The sequence below is a fragment of the Manacus candei genome, unplaced genomic scaffold (assembly GCF_025592945.1).
Source record: "Manacus candei isolate 608988 ecotype Guabito, Panama unplaced genomic scaffold, ASM2559294v1 h1tg000011l, whole genome shotgun sequence".
Classification (NCBI taxonomy): Eukaryota; Metazoa; Chordata; class Aves; order Passeriformes; family Pipridae; genus Manacus; species Manacus candei.
Window position 1 is genome coordinate 24,481,326 of NW_026138059.1, and position 19,888 is coordinate 24,501,213.

The window sequence follows — 19,888 nt, forward strand, 5'->3', positions numbered from 1 at the left end:
GGATGAGTCTGTCACCCTTTCGAAGACCGGCATTCCAGTGGGCCATTTCACACTCACACACACTGTCACAGAAGGATTTGCTCCAGGTTGATTTCCTGGAAGTCACGTCAGTTTAAGCTTTCATTGAGTTTTTGCAGTCCTCATACCACTAGATTACTTTGCACTCTTGGGAGTCTGTTTCAACTGACCAGAATCAATAATACTGATGTATCTTTCCCAGGAAAAGAAATATGACACACTGCTACTGCTGTGGTATTCAGCAATTATACCTCTTGTCGTATTTCAGCAATAAAGAAGAAAAGAATGAAAAAAGCCCTGAACAAGGGCACTATACATAGTCTGGTGTCTTAAAAAAGAAAGGGATGAGAGGGGATGCATCACCACAGGTCTGAACAGAGAAATTTTCTTGACCATGAAGCAAGTGAATTGTACCTAATTCCAGAGGGAATAAATAGAGTCAGCTAAGTGGCAACAAAATCTCTCCCTAACAGTGAATCATCTCTCTCAAAAGTAAACTGATAAAGAATGGCGCATGTCAGGTGTGAGATAAGAGCAAAGACTTATGTCTTTGATTAGATGTTGGCTCATCCAGATGTGTAATGTTCTGGTCATTTGCTTGGCTGTTGCTCTCAATTAGATGCTCTTTGGTGGTATTCTCTGCAACATAATTTATGAAGAATCCTATCTCACCAAAATATCCTGTTACTGTATTTCAATCTTATTACTCCTTAAATAGAGGGAAGTGCTAACATAAGTGAAAGAGAAGCACTGGTTTTAGGTCTTTATTACACAGTAACACAGCTGGATTCTAAGCTGGCAAATGTCTCCTTTCCTTTCCTTCTCCTGCCTCTTTAGCCAGGAAGTACCATAGCACACTTTAAAACAGAAAGGTGACTTTTAAGTGCTGCATCATCCAAAACAGAAAAATGAATAATACAGTCTTCTACTACCAGCTTAGTTTTCCAGCTCAAATGATCCCTTCACCATAAACTAACATTTTCTCTATTATTCCCTATTACTGAACCATTCACCACAGTAACTATAATCTTCTTTCTCATATTTTTAACCACTACCCCTAACATTTTCTTCTCACTCCAATCAATCCTTCTCCCTTAAACCCACACAACACACCTTCTATCAGGATTTACCGCCAGCCTGTACTATGTCGCGTATACTACAGTAGGAGATAAAGTCACCATGCAGTCTTTCTCACAGTTTCTCCAGGAAAAGCAATATTACTACAGAAATAGTTTTTTGTTTCCCAGTTGCAGCTTCAGATAAAATCTGCAAGCCAGAATCCCCTTCAGAGCCTGGCTGGAGATACCAGTTTCTTGCTTGCGTTTCTTGTCTTTTTTCTCCCCCCAACTCCTCTGCCCTTTATAGGAAAAAATAGCAGACTGAGATTATTTCAATTTTAGAAGCAATATGGTAGAAAACTAAAGAGAATAAGGAATTGAACTGGAAACATAAGAAAAAAGGAGGAGAATGCAGTATATCTTGCTAAAAACTGAAGTTTTTAGAGCAAGCATTTGCACTAAATAAAACAGATGTAACTGGTGTGATGTATTATCAAGGCTATCACACAAGCATCAACTAAAGAAATTATTTGGGTTTCCCTCACACTCTCCATAACTCTTAATGTAATAGCAATACAGTTACCTGCAGGATTCAGCATTGGCAAGACACTAGAGACATTAGATATTAATGTTCTAGGTCAATGCATCTTTGAATTTTAATTAAATGAAAATCAGTCTTTTTGTCCAAATTTTGGTACCTGTTCAGAGTCTGTACGAGGCCAGTCATAAGACAACCTTCTCATCTCTTACACCAAAATGCTATATAAAACCCCAAAAGACAGGTAAAACTGACACGAGAAATTATAGAGCAGCACCAAAGGTCACCTGCTCTGTCTTCATATTGACTGTCAGGAAAAGCTATATTAAAACTACTGTGGTAAGGTGCTTTACAAAGAGGCTGGGAAGAAACAAGTCAACCACTTCTGGTCAATACTCTACTTGCTGATCGCCTGGAAGGAGAAACTGCAGTTTAATTTTGGTTTTGGCTTTAAACTGTTAGATTTATACATAAAAAGAAAATCTACCAAACCCTGAAAGCTAAGAAATGGTCTATCATCTTCATTTCCTGCAATGTTTATAGTTAGTTATGTCACAGAAATCAGTACACAGGTGTAAACTGGGTTTGTAAGAGTCTTCCTTAGCAAATGTTACATGAGCAAAACACACTGTGTTGTCATGTTGAAACTGCTGGGATATCTTGTCATGTATGCAATACTGCCACAGTGTAAGACATGGCCATCTCCTGTGTGCACATCCATTTTTCAATATGCCAAACCCAAACACTACCTGACATATGATTTGAAATAACAGTAAGAGGTGGGGAGAAGGCAGAGTGAGCATGATATAGAATGGATGAATTAGAGAACAGAAATAAATGATATTTTCTAATCAGAGGTATTTGGTTATATGCTCACATTTACATGCAATTCATATGGTCCAAACAGCCAAATCTACCATAACTCGAAAAAATGAGGTAGAGGAGATTAAACGAGAATGTGGTACTGTTAAGTAACATTTTGAAACTAGATAGGCTGAAGATATGTCTTTATTAGGTTATCTTTTGAAAACTTTATGGAAAAAAGCAAGTTTGAAAAATTAGCTGCCTAAATTCTCTTTGCTTCCTGGTAGTTAAAACTGGAATGAGAATAAATACATCCCTGCATGAGGTATGAGGATTAATTTGTTTGTGTATATAAATGGGTATTTAAGTATCAACTACTATTTTATTTTTAACACTTTATTGGGACTACTGCATTCCTACCAGAGTTCTGCTTTTGGCAAGAGATTAGAATTGAGTTAAAACAGGAACAGGTGTTTAGAAGATGATATGGCTGTAATAAAAGCGCTAACCAAGAAGATGAAGGAAAAAAATAATTTATATAAGGCATTCATTTTTATCCTGTGAAATAGAGAGACAGGCAGAAGAAAACATGAAGGCACAGCAACTAAGAGATATTTAGGAAAATGTCTTTGCTTCCTATGACTCATTCCCAGGGGGACACAGTCTGAGCAGGGTGGTCCTTTGGTCCCAGGTCATGCCATTCTTGTACAATCTCATGATACCTATTAAAAAGCCAGGCATTCAACAATACTGGTTGGGTAATAAAACATTTTCAAAGCCTCTAAAGGCTGTCGGAGTTTAAGGCTACTCTTGGTAAGATCTGAGCTCCTAAATTATATCAGGTATTTTTACAGTGTGGATTTCTGGCCTCTAAGATCCCTACAACCATTACTAGGTCAAATTGATTTTTATTTCTAGGGATTGAATGCATTATTTTGCCAGCTGCAATCAGAACAAAAGCTGAAACCATCCATTTCAAGGCTCAAACTCATGAAAACAGATGTTTTCTTGGTAAAAAGAACAGTTCTTGACCTTGAAGCTTCATAAGAAAATACAATATTTACCATTTTTAAAATACTTTTCCCTCAACAATAAGATAATTGAAGATAAAATCTCTCAAGTGGGTCTTTTTTTGAAAGCAGACTGTGCTCAAACACCAATCCTGCAAGTTAAACCTCTTTGAATCAAGCTATACTATTAATTTCCTACAAAGTAAAAGTAAATGAAGCAAAGACTTTTAAAAGTAAAGACTTAAAGGAGGGTAGGTGTTGCAAGATGTATGAGGTTTATTAGTACTTTGTTTATTGCCATACTCCAGACGGTGTCTTATAAGAGTAGGACATGATGTACAAAATTAATAAAATTTAACTACGGAAATACTGGGAAGACTCTCCATGGGCAGCACGACTCCTCGGCTCTGGGAATTCTCAGCATGGTTGAGTCTCAAAAGTCGAAAGTTAGACTGAGGATCTCGTAAGAAACTAAAATGGTTGTCTAGACTGTATTGAAGTCTCTTATGTCTTTCCCTATGGAAAAGCTTGCCTGTAGAACAACTGATGGAAGAAATGTAGTAATGTAATTTCTGCATGCTAGATGTTTTTTTTCCTGGTACTATATGATTCTCGCATTTTAAGAAGGTTTAATACAATTAACTTTGACTTCAGTACATTTAAGCTGCATCCTTTCCAAGTATTTCTTGTCAACAGTCACCCATGAGAGAAAAGTCTATTAAATTAGCAAGACAGTAAGAAAGGTTTTAAAATGACTGATGACAGAGAATTATCTCCTTGAAAATAATACTGAAGAAAACAATTTTGACCTGAGACAAATTCACATGTCCTTTTGATTGTAATGATTTCATCAACAAGAACATGGTTATTCAGAAGCTGAACTTAGGCCTGTATCATTGATTCCATACACACATTGGAACAGCTCTATTGTCCAACGGAGGCAATTATTCACGTGGTGAAATGCTTATGGGAGTCAAATCTAGACTAATAAATGGCTTATGGGTGCTCCTGACAGCCATCAGACAATTTTAAATACTTACTCTCTATCAGGGCAGAACTGGAAAATTTTGATGAATACATCAATTAATGGTAATTTCTGAAGGCACCGTAAGAAAACGAATTGGCCTTCCAAAAGGAAGGGCTGTACAAAGAACCAAAGAGATTTTAAGTTGGAGCTTGTCTAATTGATGATATATGACATCTGTGATAGCAGGGCACTAAATTTAATGAAACACAAGAATTCCATGTGGTCCTAGCTATAAACTACAAAAAAAGTAGTTTACCCCAAGTCTATGGGGTAAAAAACTGATCACAAAGGCTAGGACAAACATCTGACAGCACAGGATACAGAGCTAAACCCTTTCTGAAAGAGTCTTTTCATCAGATTCCTATCCCAGCATGTTAAAAGAGCAGCAACAGTGGGAAATGCAAGTTAACACTCTCGAGCAGAGGTCAGACTGACCACACTCTCTGGTATCAGGACAGCAACCTCCACTGCAGGGGCAGCACTAACCTTTTGAAACAACGACCTTTTGCATACCATAGCATCACCAGAAGATTCTGAATCTCAGAACCCTAATATATTTCTTCTCAATAAACCATGACTATTCAAAAACAGGAAAAAAAATACATAAGTATTTAATAATTCAAATCCAAACACTCATTCCAAGCACAACCTTTTTTCCTCATCAAATGAAATATCAAAGATTATACAAGAACCTTAGTAGCCTTCACTAACGTATTTCACCACAGAAGTATGCATTTCTTTGGTGGAAGGTTAAGCAATAAGCAAAATGTCTTGCAAACCTCCTCCTCACTCTGTTGGCACAGCGGCATCGTCACTGGATAATGCCAAAGGAGTAGAAGTGACAAGGTTACATGGGTTCTCTGAACAAGATGGAAGGGCTCTCTTAAGCCAGATTAAATAGGTTGCTGCTGAATATAAAACTGCAGCCCTCAATACCACAGCAATGGGAGCTAAATAGTCAAAATACACGTATAGGCAACGTCATGTGAAAGAACACTGAATGAATATGGTATTAAAATGTCTGCAAATACACTCTGAAAGTAGCATGTTCTATAAAGAGCTTTTCACGGTATTCAGCCTTGTACATAAAAGTCACATAAGCAGTACAGAAGGCAGCTTTCTCTATTCTATTGTATTCTGTTACTTTTGTAAGTTATTTTCATGTCTGATTTATCAAGGGAAATATAGGTAAATGATTCCATTAGTCTTCCCAGGCCTCCAAGTGACTGTCTAGAAACCCCAAACCTTTACTCTCTCCAAAGATTACTGTTACTTGTACTGAACTGTGAGGAAGAGTTCACATCCTTAAAGATGTGAAATGTGAAAAAAGTAAAGCAAGCAAACAGAAAAACCTCAGGCATTTACACACATTTAAACACAATTACCAACCCAATCTTCCAAGAAAACCCTCAGAGTGCTATGATTTACAGGTTTATGTACTGAACAGTGCAGGTTTACCTATCGAACAGTGCATCCTCTCCTCTTCCATCACTCTTATTTATCTACTTCTTTTTAAATAAGAACATACCTGCTCTGAAACTGAGGGATGTGTGTGCATCTACTACCTCAGCATATGCCTGCAATGTGATGGAATCAAAGGATTCAACAAGAAAGAAATTACTGTAAGCAACAGCCATCTCCCTTCACAGCCATTTTATGCAGCTCATAAACAAACTGTTCCCCCAGTAGTCATCTTCTGCAGCCTTTCTTTCCTGTCCACTTTTGCCATGCTTTGATTTAAATATGAAATAATCTCCTTGGATCACGCACCGTGCTTTTAATTTTTCAGCCAAAAGCCATGCACAGCTTTTATCTGTTACTATTAACAGATTGCCCAAGGACACACACACACAGTGAGTCATGGAAAGAAAGAGTAAGGATTTCCTGGCTCTTAATCCAATGCTCAGACAAGACCTCTCATGTTTCCAATTTTCAGGGGCTGGCAGGTGGAGGGAAGAGAAAGAAAGGAAAAAAGATGCGAGACTTTTTTAGATAAGCAAAATAGGCAACCAGAAAAAAACCAAACTCTTCCCCTTCTCAGTTTCAGATAACTGATGTAACAGTAATCACAGAATCTGCTGAAGAGCTTAAAGCTGTTTTTTAAAAAAATGCAATGGATAGAACAGAGGAAAAATATTAACTGACAGCAAAAAGACACAAAAAATTTACATTTCTCAAAGCAGAAACAAAATAACAAGTTTGCTCCACAAGCCTGGAAACAGAAGAGAAAGGAATTTACATGTTTTCAGACCAAGGGGATTTGGGAACCGTGCTCCCAAATGGGAGAGTAGGTAGCAGCATTAGCGTGTGCTCACCACAGAACTGCGAAAAAATCTGGTTGCGAAAGTGCAAGAAGGTGACATGAATCATCTGAACACACTTCAGAAACACTCTGTGTGTTACACTAGTCTATTTAACTTAGGAAGCTGATTCCCTCAAGACCACCTATAATTAGCTGGAGATGAGGAACATTCAAGAGACAAATATAGATCATGCAGAGATGATGTATCAGCAGCCTGAAAATAATTAATATCCATCCTAATAATGCCACCTATTCCAAAAGACAATGCAACAGTTTACAAGACCCATAATGTCACAAAAGAACAGGAAAATAATATTTCATACACACAAAAGTAGGCCACCCATCATACTCTGAAAAGGGATCCAAGAAAAAAAAACACAAATGGATTTTGAGGCAAGTTGTACTCATTTATCACAGCTCACACATGGGCTTTGGCAGCACCCTGGATAACCAGCTGAAATGAGACCCATTTCAAAATGAAATAGATGTTAAAACACTGGTGCCAGTCAAAGACATTAACTGCACACATGTATGGGATACTTAGGGACTGTTCGTCTCATTGGACTGGGATAATGCGATTATTTGGAGACTACTTTTGAACCAGTATTTGCACTCCCAACCTAACCATCACTGAAGAAATCTTGAGTGACATCTAACAGGTACGGTCAAGTCTACACTGTAGACTGTACACTGTACACTGGCTCCCTACTCACCCTAATTAAACAATTAACTGCAACAACAGCCATCACCATGAACAGCAACTACTTCAGCAGAAGATGAGAACCAAGTGAGCCAGGAGGCAGTTCTTTCCAGATTCTCAATGAGACACAAGCAGTAAGTAGTACAGCATTAGCCTGCACATTGCCAGAGGCCCTGTTGACAAAGGACAATGAAAGGTCGAGGTACTCAACGCCCTCTCTGCCTCAGTCTTTACTGATATGATCAGCCTGCAGGAATCCAAGGGCCCTGAGACCAGTAGACAAATCTGTAAGAAGAAGACTTACCCTTGGTGAAGGAGGACTGGGTAACGGAACACTGAAAGAGGACATACATCTGTATCATGAAAAGTGCTGCTAGCAAGTTGAAGGAGATGATCCTTCACCTCAACTCAGCACTCACAATGTCACATCTGGAGTGCTAGTACAGGAAAGATATGGACTTCCTGAAGCGAGATAAGGGCTAAGAATGGGCTAACAAGAGGCCACAAAGATGACTAAGGGATGGGAAGGAGCATCTTTCATATAAGGAGAGGTTGATAGCTGAGACTGTTAGGCCTGGAAAAGGTCCAGGAGGATCTTATCAATGTGTAAAAATATCTGATGGGAGGGAGTGAAGGTGAGAGAGCCAGACTCTTCTCAGTAGTGTCCACTAACAGGACAAGGGGAAATAAGCACAAATTGGAGAGCATGAAATTCCTTCAGAACACTTTTTGACTGTAAAGATGGTAGAACACTGGTACAGGTGTCCCAGGGCAGTTGTGGAGTCTCCATCCTTGGAGATATTTAAAACCCAACTGCTCTAGCTGACTTGTGCTTTAGCAGGGGATTGGACTAGATGATATCAAGAGGTCACTTCTGACCTCAATGACTCTGTGAATATATTTCTGTTGCAGCATTTCTGAAGTGAACCAGCTAATTAACAAAGATTAGTAATTAAGGTATCCTTGAAGACAAATAGTTCAAATGTTTTGTAAAACCTAAAAGCTGGACTTTTTCCACTCTTTTTGAGTGCAAGTTTCACATTCCCTCTTCATTTTGCTGCCTAAGTTTCCATTTATATACCAACTTCCTTCATCCACTTGAAAGATACTGTAGTCAAATACTGCACAGAAAATACTTATGAATTAAACATTATCTTGCAGTTTTGGTTGACTCGCCTTCTCTTCTCCTTGCCTGCTCCTTTGCAACCTCTTTTCTCTATATTTCAATATAGTATGAGTCTCTCCTTCAGCTGGTGGTTCCACGCAATCTATATTATTCTCTTCAAGCTTCTTTTTCCCCCCCTTCTTTTTCTTTGTCTGTTTTCCTGCCATTGAATACTTTCTGGTTTCAGATGAAAATAAGCATTAGGTCTTATTATTATGAGAACTTTTCTTGTACTGATAAAGATCTTATTATTCAAAACAAAGCTAGCATGATTTCTTTAACAATGAGATTTTTATGGTAATTTTGATCTTCTTTTTAGAAAACATTAATAATCTTCAAGGAGAATCAATTTTCCGTATTCTTTCAATTCTTCTTATTATTTTTTTAATCCAATCTTACCATCAAGGACAAGTATATATGAACAAAGTTTGCACTGGAGCTCCCTTAAGGTATCATTCTAGATTCTTGAAGTATAATTATTATAGCATATTGGTCTGCTCTACAACTTCCAAAATACAGTTTAAAACTTCTTCCTTAGGGCAAGGCCACTAAAAAAATATGCTGTTGAAACATGGAAAATTATCTGCATGATAAAAAAAAGATAATTTAGCACTTCAAAAAGTTCACTGAATAAAAAATAGTATAAATCAGTAGAAATGTAGAAAGATGATAATCAAGAACAAGTTAGAAATGCAAGATCCAAAGCTGAGGATCACAGCATGACCTTGAAGTCTGACTGAAATAACCTGAAGTTGTTAAAAATTTTACCAGCTTTATAAGATAAATATTGAGAACTACCAACGACTGAAACCAGGCACTTAACATTTCTGCATGAAAACCTTTATTTAATACAACTGTATCAAGTAAATGAAAGAAAGAAAACTGAAAAATCGTTTGCCTCAAACTTTAAAAACAATCATTCTCCTGGACTTCTCACACTAAAACCCTTACTGCTTGACACACAATATGAACAGATATTTTTTATTCACTTTGAACACTTGCCACATCATTTCATTCACTTTGTATTCTGAATTAAACCATTTTATGCAAAATCCTGCTGTACTGCACACAAAATAAACAAACAAAATAAATCTCAAAAGGGATTTTGATCCCCCAAACCCTCAATTTCCTTAGTAAGCCAAATTAAATGAGTGCGGTTGTTGGTATGTGTAAGGATTGCTTTTATAATGTGACTGATCCTACCTACCTTTAATTATTTAAAATAACTCATTTTTCCCTTAGCTTACTTTTAAAATAGGATTTGTAGTCTTTAAATCTCAGAGGTCATTCAAAAAATCTCATTTTTTCACCTTACATACATTTTATGCACAGTCATAGATACATGTCCACTGTGTATTACACAAAATCCAACTAAAAAAAAAATGCTTTGCACTTTTCCCTTTCTTTTATGTCTGGTTGATTTTCTCTTCCCAACTATAAAACACAAACAAAGCCTGTTTAAAAGACAGAAAGACTGAAAGACAGGAGGAAAGAAAAGCATAGACCTTGAACACCAGGAGTAAAATTAAATTAGTTAACTGCTGTAAGCATGAAGCATTAATGAAATAGAAATAGAGAATTTTCCCCTTATGAGGAACATTTATGCAGTGTTAATTAAATTCTTTTATTCAAAATCTATACTCACTCAAGTGTAGAAATATTACATTACATCAATAACTGCAGAGTATAAGCAAGAACTACCCTATAAGCATCTTCTCCCCATCTAGTGGAGTGAAGCCTTTAAATCATTTATACTGACTGAAGTCTTCAAAGAAAGGACAAAAAATCCAACAGAAAACCCCCTGCATGAACCAGAAGCCACAGTTATTACTTCACTTGTCTAACAAACAGCTATCAGAGATTAGCTTCAAGCATTTGCTTGCAAAGTTCACATGCAGAAATGTTAATGAGGAACTTTCAGAGAGTCTGCAATAATTATTTCTCTAAAATATATCCAGCTGGCTGGTTTATTCATTTGCAGGCCAGTTCTGCACCACTGAAGCCAAGGAGAGTTTTAATATTAACTTCAATAGGTTCAGGTCCTTGCCTACAATGTTGAGCTATCACCACAAACGCTTCAGGTGCATTTCTGTAATACCTCACAAACTAATTAAAAGCTATATCTACTAAGGGACCATCACTAGCATTTTTAAGCTTACAAGATGAGAAACAAGCTCCTAAGTCTTCAAATGGACACCCTAAATGATTGCCTAACTTTCAAAAACACTCAGTATTTGTTCATTTGAATGCAAATACTAGGTAATCCAAAGTACTGGCAATTTTTATTGGAATAGCTAAAAATGGACTGGTAAGTCACTTCTGCATAAGCAGAGTAGCATGGGAGATTAAGATAATGTCTTTATGTGAAATTTTTTTTTCTGTGACTTGCATCTTCTTCAAGATGATCACCTTGTTGTAAAAAAATATTACGGGTTCTTCTGAGAATGATTTTCAAAGATTTAATCAGGTATTCAGCTGCATTGTAACTTATCTGAATGTAGAGTTGGGAAAGGAGTGTAATTCAACAGTGACACTGCACTGTAATAAGTATTGGTACTTTAACCACTATCAGTACTGTTGAAAGAGCCCCACTTGACTTCTTCATTGTTTTGTATCAGGAATACATGCTTTGCCTTTGCAGGAAAGGCTAAAATAAAATGATTAGCTAATAACTGTCACCAAGGGTTTCCTCAGCTACTGAGCTATACTTAAAAATACGTAAACAGTGTCTCACTTCTGACAGTTCATTTTAACTAAATTCTAGGAACACAATAATTTCCAGGTGGAATTGGAGCTCTGCTTCATCTAAATTTGCTGTTGTGGATACAACCTTGTTGAATGCTAGAGGCCTCAGAAGATGATCCAAATACCAGGTAAATGACAGAACAGTCTCCTTCCAAACTCCTCACACAGAAGTGGCTTAAAAAACCGTAATATTCTACTCAGTAGACTCAGTAGCTCTTTCAAAATCAATCTAATCATTAAGCCACATAAGCTCACCATTCTTATTCACATACATCAAAATTCCCTTTTGTTTCAAATCTTATCAAATTTTGGCCTCACCAGAATCCTGTCTCCTTCTAGAAGAGTTCAGAGCCTCGGTACACTGTTGGAGCAGTGGACTACTTCTCAAATTCCAGTTCTCCATTAGCATCAACACTTGAGCAGTGAAAATTTACTTGTATGTTTAAATTTCAGTCCCTGATGATTTACTAGCTACATGAGATGTCACGTGAATTTATTTTTATTTGTTCTTGAATTTCTTCTCAAAGAACTCTAGGTTTAATATTTCAAACTGAAAAATTTCTTAATCTCCTTCACTAGTACCAGGATTAAATCCAGATTTTAGAAAGAACACTACATGAGAGGGCAAAAATATGTAGGAAATATAGAGTAGAAGAGGTGAGTAAAAACTTAAAAAATACAGTAAGTTTTACAGACAGTATTTAGTCATATTCTTCATCCCATCTTAAAATAGAAAAAGCATTCGCTTAATGGAATATATCCCTAGGATAATCATGCAGAATAGACACTTCTGATTAATTTAACTAGTCACTAGCTACCGCTCTATAAAAATATAGCTGAAAATGCATTTCCTTTCTGTGGAAGCAGAGAATCCAAAACGAAATATAAAGGTTTCTGTATGTTCAGCAGACCTTTTTTTCTTTTAATTTAAGACAGAAAGTTGGTTCTACTTCATTTCAAAGTAGAATATAAAGCCCTGTTGTTACCCTCCCAGCCTCAGTTTTTCCACCTTACCTGAAAAGAGGCAAATACAAGTAGGCAACTGTAAGCACTAAAAGTTAGTTTCTAAACAGTGAAAAGCAGTAAGAACTACAGGGCTGTCTGTTCCAAAATTATATGGAAACAAAGTAAACTCGTATCCAATAGAAATTAGAATGTAACATGGAAACTCAACAGTGCACAAAACTCAATGAGGTTAACAAAGAGGAAAACAAGACAATTCTAGAATTTAATTTCTGAAAATCTGGCAAATGATAAATGGAACAGGCTTTGTATGAAAACATGAAATAAAGGGTAAGCAGCAAGCTCTCTGGTGAGTTAAAAAGAAATATGTTAGCTAGTTACCCCCCATTACACAATAATAGCCTTTTTTTTATTTGGTGGGACATATGAAAATAGAAAAAGTTGTCAAAGACTGGAACATCAACAGATAGAAAAACTTCTATCTCAACTGAACTATGCAGCATATAATTATTGAACTAGGGTCAGTGGTACCAGTCACAGACTAACTGAGCAGTACAATGTTCAGTATTTTTCAGAATCATATTTAGAAATGCCAGGCATTCTGGAAGAACTTGGAAGTGGACTGAGCAGCCAAAATAGTCAGTAAGATTAAAATCACATCTTCATTTGTACGAGTTTGCAGGCAATACAATTTTGCATGTAGCCAAGGTGCTTAATACTTACTTTTTTCTTCTGTTTTCCTTATAAAACTCAAGCTCACTAAAAGCAACAGCAGGAATATAGCTCCCTGATGTTTCATCACTTCACAATGCCACAGCTCACAAAAATAATGAAGACTGGGAACTGGTGTTTTAAAATAGTCTCTTTCTCTATATACCATGCTTTTATAATTTACATCAGTGATATGGGAATAATTTTTTAAATTTTCTTTTTCCATAAGGCAGAATCACTTCCCATTTTACTTGTCAAGCTACTGGGAGACAGATAAAGAAACATTAGCCAGAAACCCTGGCAAAAGTCCAAACAGCAATCACATTCTGCCCACCCAACACTCCCTGTGATCTCACTCAGCTACAGTATCTTCAGATTCCTGCAAGTTTTTCCACATCTTACCAAATGGTTGCCAGGTTTCACGCCAAGGTATAACAGCTTTCTGTTGAAGGCTAAATCGTTTCCTTATTTCAGTAGGTTGTGTTAATGCTTATACACCTTTTTGACCTTCTCTTTCTTCTTCCCATAGAAGTATTCCAAATCTTGTCTCAGAAGTTCTATAAAATGCATAGGCTGAGATACCTCCTCACACTCCCATGCATAGAACAGCTTGCTTAATTGAAAAGCAGTGGAGCTATTACAAATGAATATTCACACTACTGATCTTTTTCACTGGTCAAAGCAGCAAGCAACTTAGAGATCATGGAAATACTTTTGTCCTCTTTATGCCCAGTCAGAACTGTGCTGGTGTACGTCAATAGCAAGAGCACCAGCCTACCGAAAGGGTAGTTGGTCCATTTTATCTGTTATACTTCCCTTCAGGTCTATCCCCGCCTCTGGACAGACAGTGATGTGACCTGTTTCCCCATGTCATATTTCTGCCCATTCTAGCTTTCCTATAACCCAAACCTAGCATTTTCTTCCTTAAGAAGCAAGAGCTTTCAAGCTCTACCATTTGTCATCAGCCACCAGCCCCAGAACATGATGATTTAAGAACAGAGATTTAGAGCACACCACTCTTTACTGACATTGCAACTGAATGATGGACTTCCAGTTCTGAGGGAAGGCAAATTGTATGTTTCTCACTGGAGGCATTACTGACTTCTTCACCAAAAGATCCATTCCAGACTCATTTTCAACTGACAATAAAAAGAAGAGAACTTAACAACCCTCTTCCTTTTTGTCCACCACGTACTTTATCTTAGTCAAGTCATTGATTCTATTATTATGCTCTGGCTTTGCAGGCTCCTGTATATGTGTCCATTTGTCTCCTTGAAGACATCGTTACTGTTTCCAGCTCTTTAACACACAATGCTCCTGAGCTACTCTAAGTGCCTTGGTAAGCTGACCCATCTATCAATAAAATGCTGGAATTTAGTGACATCCTCCTTCAGGATCCCTCAAAATTTTGTCATCTGTGATAACATCATACATATTTTCAGCCTACAGTTGAAATCTAACAGAGTTGGATCCATCCATTTTTAAAGCATTTTTAAACCTTCTAAGAAGCACCTTTATAAATACATCTGTTTTTCTGTACAGCTTTCTGGATTTCATAAGTAGCTTCAGAGCTTTCCATCCAGACTCTTAATGGAAATGAACAATGCTGTAGCTTTCCATAATAACAAGCATTCACCAAACACACAGCATAACAACATGAAATTTTAAGATAAATTTCCATTATAGAATCATTGTTGTCCAATGACTCAGCATTATGTGCAAAGCAACAGAGCTCTATGTAGCTGATAATCTGATTTCTGTAAATTTTTAGCTATGGCCTTGAAGCTTACACCTCACGTAAATCAAGCTCTTAATTATAATCTGGATAGAGCTAAGACTAACTCAGAGATGCCAAGGTTTTGGAGGGAAGCAGCCCTATACAAATCATGTTGAATATATATTGCAATATTTGGTTGTGCACAGGGCTAAATATATCTTTTGAGCAGAGTTTGTTTCTCGGTCACAAAGGCAACAGCCTCAGTTAATAAAAAGAAATGGATGTTCTAGAAGTGTATCAGACCTCCCATAAGACTCTTTTTTATGTATATATTCAGGTATACAAAACAAGAGAATTTGTCTTTTCCATAACACACTTGCAGGATGGTGTCTGTTGATAAAGAAGACAAACTCTCAGTTTGTGTTTCACAGTATATTACCTACACAACTACTCGATAATTACAAAATAACAGCTACACTTTCAGATTTCAGAATTACTTGGGAAAAGCAGAAAGCTCCAATAGATGAAAACTGGAAAAAAAAAAAAAAAGAGTGGCACCAATCAGGCATTTTGATTCCTAATTACTTCTGTCTTCACCCCTTTCTAGCAGTTGATACATGGGTTACACCAGACCATCTAAACTGGATTCCTGCAATTAAGTGTACATTCACATCTAAATGGTAAATGACTGTATGGGTTTTGCACAGCAAGGTTTTGGTAGCAGGGGGCTACAGGGGTGGCTTCCGTGAGAAACTGCTAGAACTTCCCCTGTGTTCAACAGATACAAATGCCAGCCAGCCCCAGGACAAATGCACCATTTGCCAAGGCCAAGCCTATGAACAATGGTGGTAGTGTCTTTGGGTTAGAGCAACAACTGTGCAGATACCAAGGTCAGTAAAGAAGAAGAGGGAGGAGGTCTTCCCAGACATTCCCCTGCAGCTTGTGATAAAGACGGTGGTGAGATATGTTCCCCTGCAGCCCCCAGAGGTCCATGCTGGAGCAGATGTTCACCTGCAGCCCCCAGAGGAACCCCTGCCAGAGCAGTGGATGCCTGAAGGATGCTGTGACCCCATGGGAAGCCTGCACTGGAGCAGGCTCCTAGCAGGACCTGTAGACCTGTGGAGACAGGAGCCCATGCAGGAGCAGCTTTGCTGGTAGGACTTGTGACCCCATGAGGGTCACATACTGGAGCAGCCTGTTCCTGAAGAACTGCACCCCATGAAAGGGACACATGGTGGAATAGTTCATGAACAACCGCAGACTGTGAGACAGACCCGTGTTGGAGAAGTTCATGGAGAACTGTCTTCCGTGGGAGGGAACCCACAGAGGAGAACGGGAAAAGTGTGAGAGTCCTCTGCCTGAGGAAGAAGGAGCAGCAGAGATAATGTGTGATGGAACTGACCACGGCCCCCATTCCCCTTATTCTTGCACTGCTGGGAGGAGGTGGTAGAGAATTGAGAACAAAATTAAACATGAGAAGGGAGGAGTATGGGGCAAGCGTTTTTAAGATTTGGTTTACTTCTCATTATCCTGCTCTGATTTGATTGTTAACAACTTCAACTAATTTCTCCCAGTCAAATCTGTTTTGCCCATGACAGCAATTGGTGAATGATCTCTCCCTATCCTTACCGTTGACTCATGAGTTGCTCATTTGTTTTTCTTCCCTGTTCAGCTGAGAAGGGAAGTGATAGAGCAGCTTTGGTGGGCAGCTGGCATTCAGCCAGGGTCAAACTACTACAATGACATATTTGAACTTCTTTTCTAAGAAAACTGCTTTGAAATGTATTACCAGATGCTTATGTAACAGGTGGCTTTTGCCATATTCTGTGCAAAGGGAATTGCACACAAACAAGTTGTTCCTCTGGCAGACCTTCCCTCTCAAGCAGTGGGAGACTGTATTTTCAGAGAAGGCACTTGCCTGTGTGCTACATGTTCACTGCTTCTCATTTGGAGTTCATGTGTTTTTTGTAATTAAATCTACTTGTGTTTAGGATATGCCCATGTTCGCTCTCTCTGACTTCTCTACTGGAGAACCGCCTTGGAAGAAAAGAAGCATTTACCTCTTCCGAGAAAACGACAACAAATTTTGAAATTCAGGTCAAGGCCACTGCTGTCAAGGCCCTGATTCTCCATCACTGAACACTGAAGTAATGACAAAATTTTGTGTTTTCACAAGTAAGCTCAGCTTGCATTTTTCCCATTCATAGTTTAGGTTTGCACATGATTGATTTTGTTCTGTTTCAGGCCAATATAAATGAGCAGCTCCTGTCCATTGGAGGAAATGTAGCCATGCCACATATCAGACAAGTGAGATATTACCTTCTCATCAGCATGTCCAAAGCAGCCCCAGATATAACAAAACCCTAGCCTAGAAATAAGAGCCTGTGCTACAGATATGGATGAGTCATATGGGGGCACATAAGGACATACAGGTCATCGCTGAATAAGCTCCTGCATATGCAGAGCTGAACAGTTCTCAGCCGGGAGACATTATGCTTTAATAAAGTTTATGCAGAATCAGTACGTAAAATTTTTGGTACACGTTCAACAAGGACTTAAAATACTAATTATAGTTCAATAAAAAAATTGTTCCATCTCAGTTTGAGGCCCTAAGAGTTAATGTTAAAAGAAATGGATAATCTCAGTGTCCAAGAAATATGCCTGAACACTTCAGAGCTACTTTTAAAAGATAGTTTACAGTGAACACCAGGTAATATAACCTGTCACATAATATAAATCAACTTAACATGGGACGATTAAGTACCAGACAAAAAAACTCCTCTTAATTGAACATAGAAATCTTTGTAATTCTGCAAAGAAATATTCAGATTTGTCTTTGAAACAGTAACTCTCTTAATATCATTTGCTTGTCAGCATTTGTTCAATACAGTTTTATAATTTTTTTCCAAATTACTCTGCAGCATTTCAATACATTTATTATGGCTCTTGGTAAATGCACACAAACATAAAAAAACTCCCGTATATACATGTTATAACCTCTTTTATTTTAAAGTCAGTGAAATATTTCTATGCATATTTTACAAAACTACATTTGCTTTCATATACAAGGCTTGGGTACTTATTTCCTTCTTAAAATAAATTGTTTTAAATTGAACTTAAAAACTTACATATAATGATCACAATTAAACCAGAAAATAAATCCTATGTCATCCTGGTAATCTACCTGAGTTAGTCAAAACTGGAAAAAGCACATAGTAGGCACTTTTATACTAACTAATCCACAAAAATCGAAACACCTTTATTTTGGGGAAAACAGGAGCAGCCAAAAGAGCCTGACACTAACTACACTGGGTGTGCTCACTGTAGTTTACATTATGTAAAACCCATCAGTTAAGGGAAACAAAAATTATGGTATTTCCACAGAGATTGAAATGTACTTGCAGTGGTTGCTCCCTACTACTGTCAATGTTCATTCAGAAGTTTCAGAGACATAAACATTGTCAAGCTTCAGAGAAATATTTAAAAAATCTCCTTAATGGTCAAAAAAATTCCTGCACTATTTAGGAAGCCATCCTTTGTCTGTGAAATATTACAGAATATACATATTCAGATCTATAATTCATTTTGAGGGAGGTCCTTAGTAGGCAAATAATGGTCTGTGATTTTTAAAATGTTTAAAAAGATAAGAAGCTATTTTTACTGCATAAATTGACTTATGTTTTTTTCCTTTCTGGGATAGTTTAATAAAAGGCACAATATTTTGAAAGTCATTCCTTCACTCTTGATATTTTCATTTCTTATATGACTATGGCACATATAATTTTGAACCTGTCTTTGTTGCTGTTTGACAGTGTTCCAAGGGAGGGGAATCCATCTTAAATAATCTGTGCATCTTCCCCAGCTCCAAACGCTCAGAACAAATGGAGGAGCTGAGCTGAGCTGGGCTAAACTGAGCTGAGCTAAACTGAGCTGATTTTCCTAAATTTTACTCAGCTGTTTGCTTCAAAAAGGATTGTCAGAAAACACAGGAGCATCTGCAGGTGTCGCCTATCTGCAGCTAACTACCTCTTCTCATAAATGATTTTGAAAGTGTTTTTTATATATATAGACACACATAAAAATATATGTATCAATATTAAAAAACACCAAATATCAAGGGATACTTTAGTTTGGACCATGCATAGACCTGAGAGACAGCAGTAATTTTACATTTTGCTTTTCATGAGTCTTTAGAAGCGCATACACTAGAGCCATTAAACTACAATGAATACTGTACTTCTTCATTCTTATGTTTTCTGAGCAACTTGTTGTCTATATCACTAAACTTGTTGCCTTTAGCAAGCTTTCTGTACTTTATTAAGAGACTTTAAATGACAACTTAAATGACAGAGAACAGGCATTCTACGACAAACCTCTGTTTTCCTCATTTTTTTGAAAGCAAATGAGTTTTCCTTTCAGAGACATTGGCAGGAATTCTTACTGCGATGGTAGAAGGAACATTGTTTTTTCTTAAACACTGCCTTCATTTCTCAACCAAAGCAGACAGTGTGCTGAAAGCTACCAGTGGCGCTGGGTGCAGCTCCAAAGACTATCAAGAGCTATTTGAAATGAAATTTTGAAATGGCTCAGAAGTTCTTAATCGCAATCTTCTTTCAACTTCATGCAACTGTAAAAGTAAAAATAAAACCATAATCTGTTTAACTCTAAAACTGTTGTTACAATCTGTGGCCTTATGAATAGCGCCTTGAGAGGGCAAGTACCACTATTGTGGTTCCCCACAATAACAGCAGTGAGATAAAATTTGCTCAACAGCCTCATTTATCATCATAAAAATTCAATATCTTGGACATTTTCTGTTTACTGTGCTTGAACTCGGAGAAAGACGAGATAAGGTTAGAAAAACACATCAGAGATTACTTGTCACTTTAAAGCACCTCCTTGTGTTAACTGTTTTGTGCCGTAGGCTCTAAAATACCAAAACATCCTCCCAGACTGTGCTGAGAAGTAGCAGCTGAGCAGTTCTGTGATAAAGTACACGATAACTCAAGTGAGTGCTAGCTACAAGTGTTTGCAAGTATTAAGAATAATACACTAAGTAAAGCTCAACCACTCCTAAAGCAAAGGGCTGACAGCTCGGGTGGGTGGAGAGCCATAGAGATTAAGAGTGTA

The 19,888-nt window shown here is 37.5% G+C and overlaps 1 protein-coding gene across 5 annotated transcripts in view; it reads right to left on the reverse strand.

Moving 5' to 3' along the window:
- Window positions 1-19,888, reverse strand: part of UBE3D (ubiquitin protein ligase E3D) — a 135,643-nt gene that overhangs the window by 63,015 nt on the left and 52,740 nt on the right. Inside the window, exons 10-11 of one of the 5 annotated variants that reach the window (XR_007902834.1) lie at window positions 9,022-9,205; window positions 5,384-8,799 (exon numbers count right to left, since the gene is read on the reverse strand). The exons of 3 other annotated variants lie outside the window; for them this stretch is intronic. Coding sequence is in view for 1 of the 2 variants with exons in the window: in XM_051777959.1 (XP_051633919.1) it covers window positions 19,311-19,385 (75 nt within the window). In the remaining variant the exon portion in view is untranslated. Of the gene's footprint in view, window positions 1-5,383; window positions 8,800-9,021; window positions 9,206-16,197; window positions 19,386-19,888 lie in introns of those variants that run through there. One more of the 5 variants, XM_051777959.1, reaches the window with a different exon arrangement.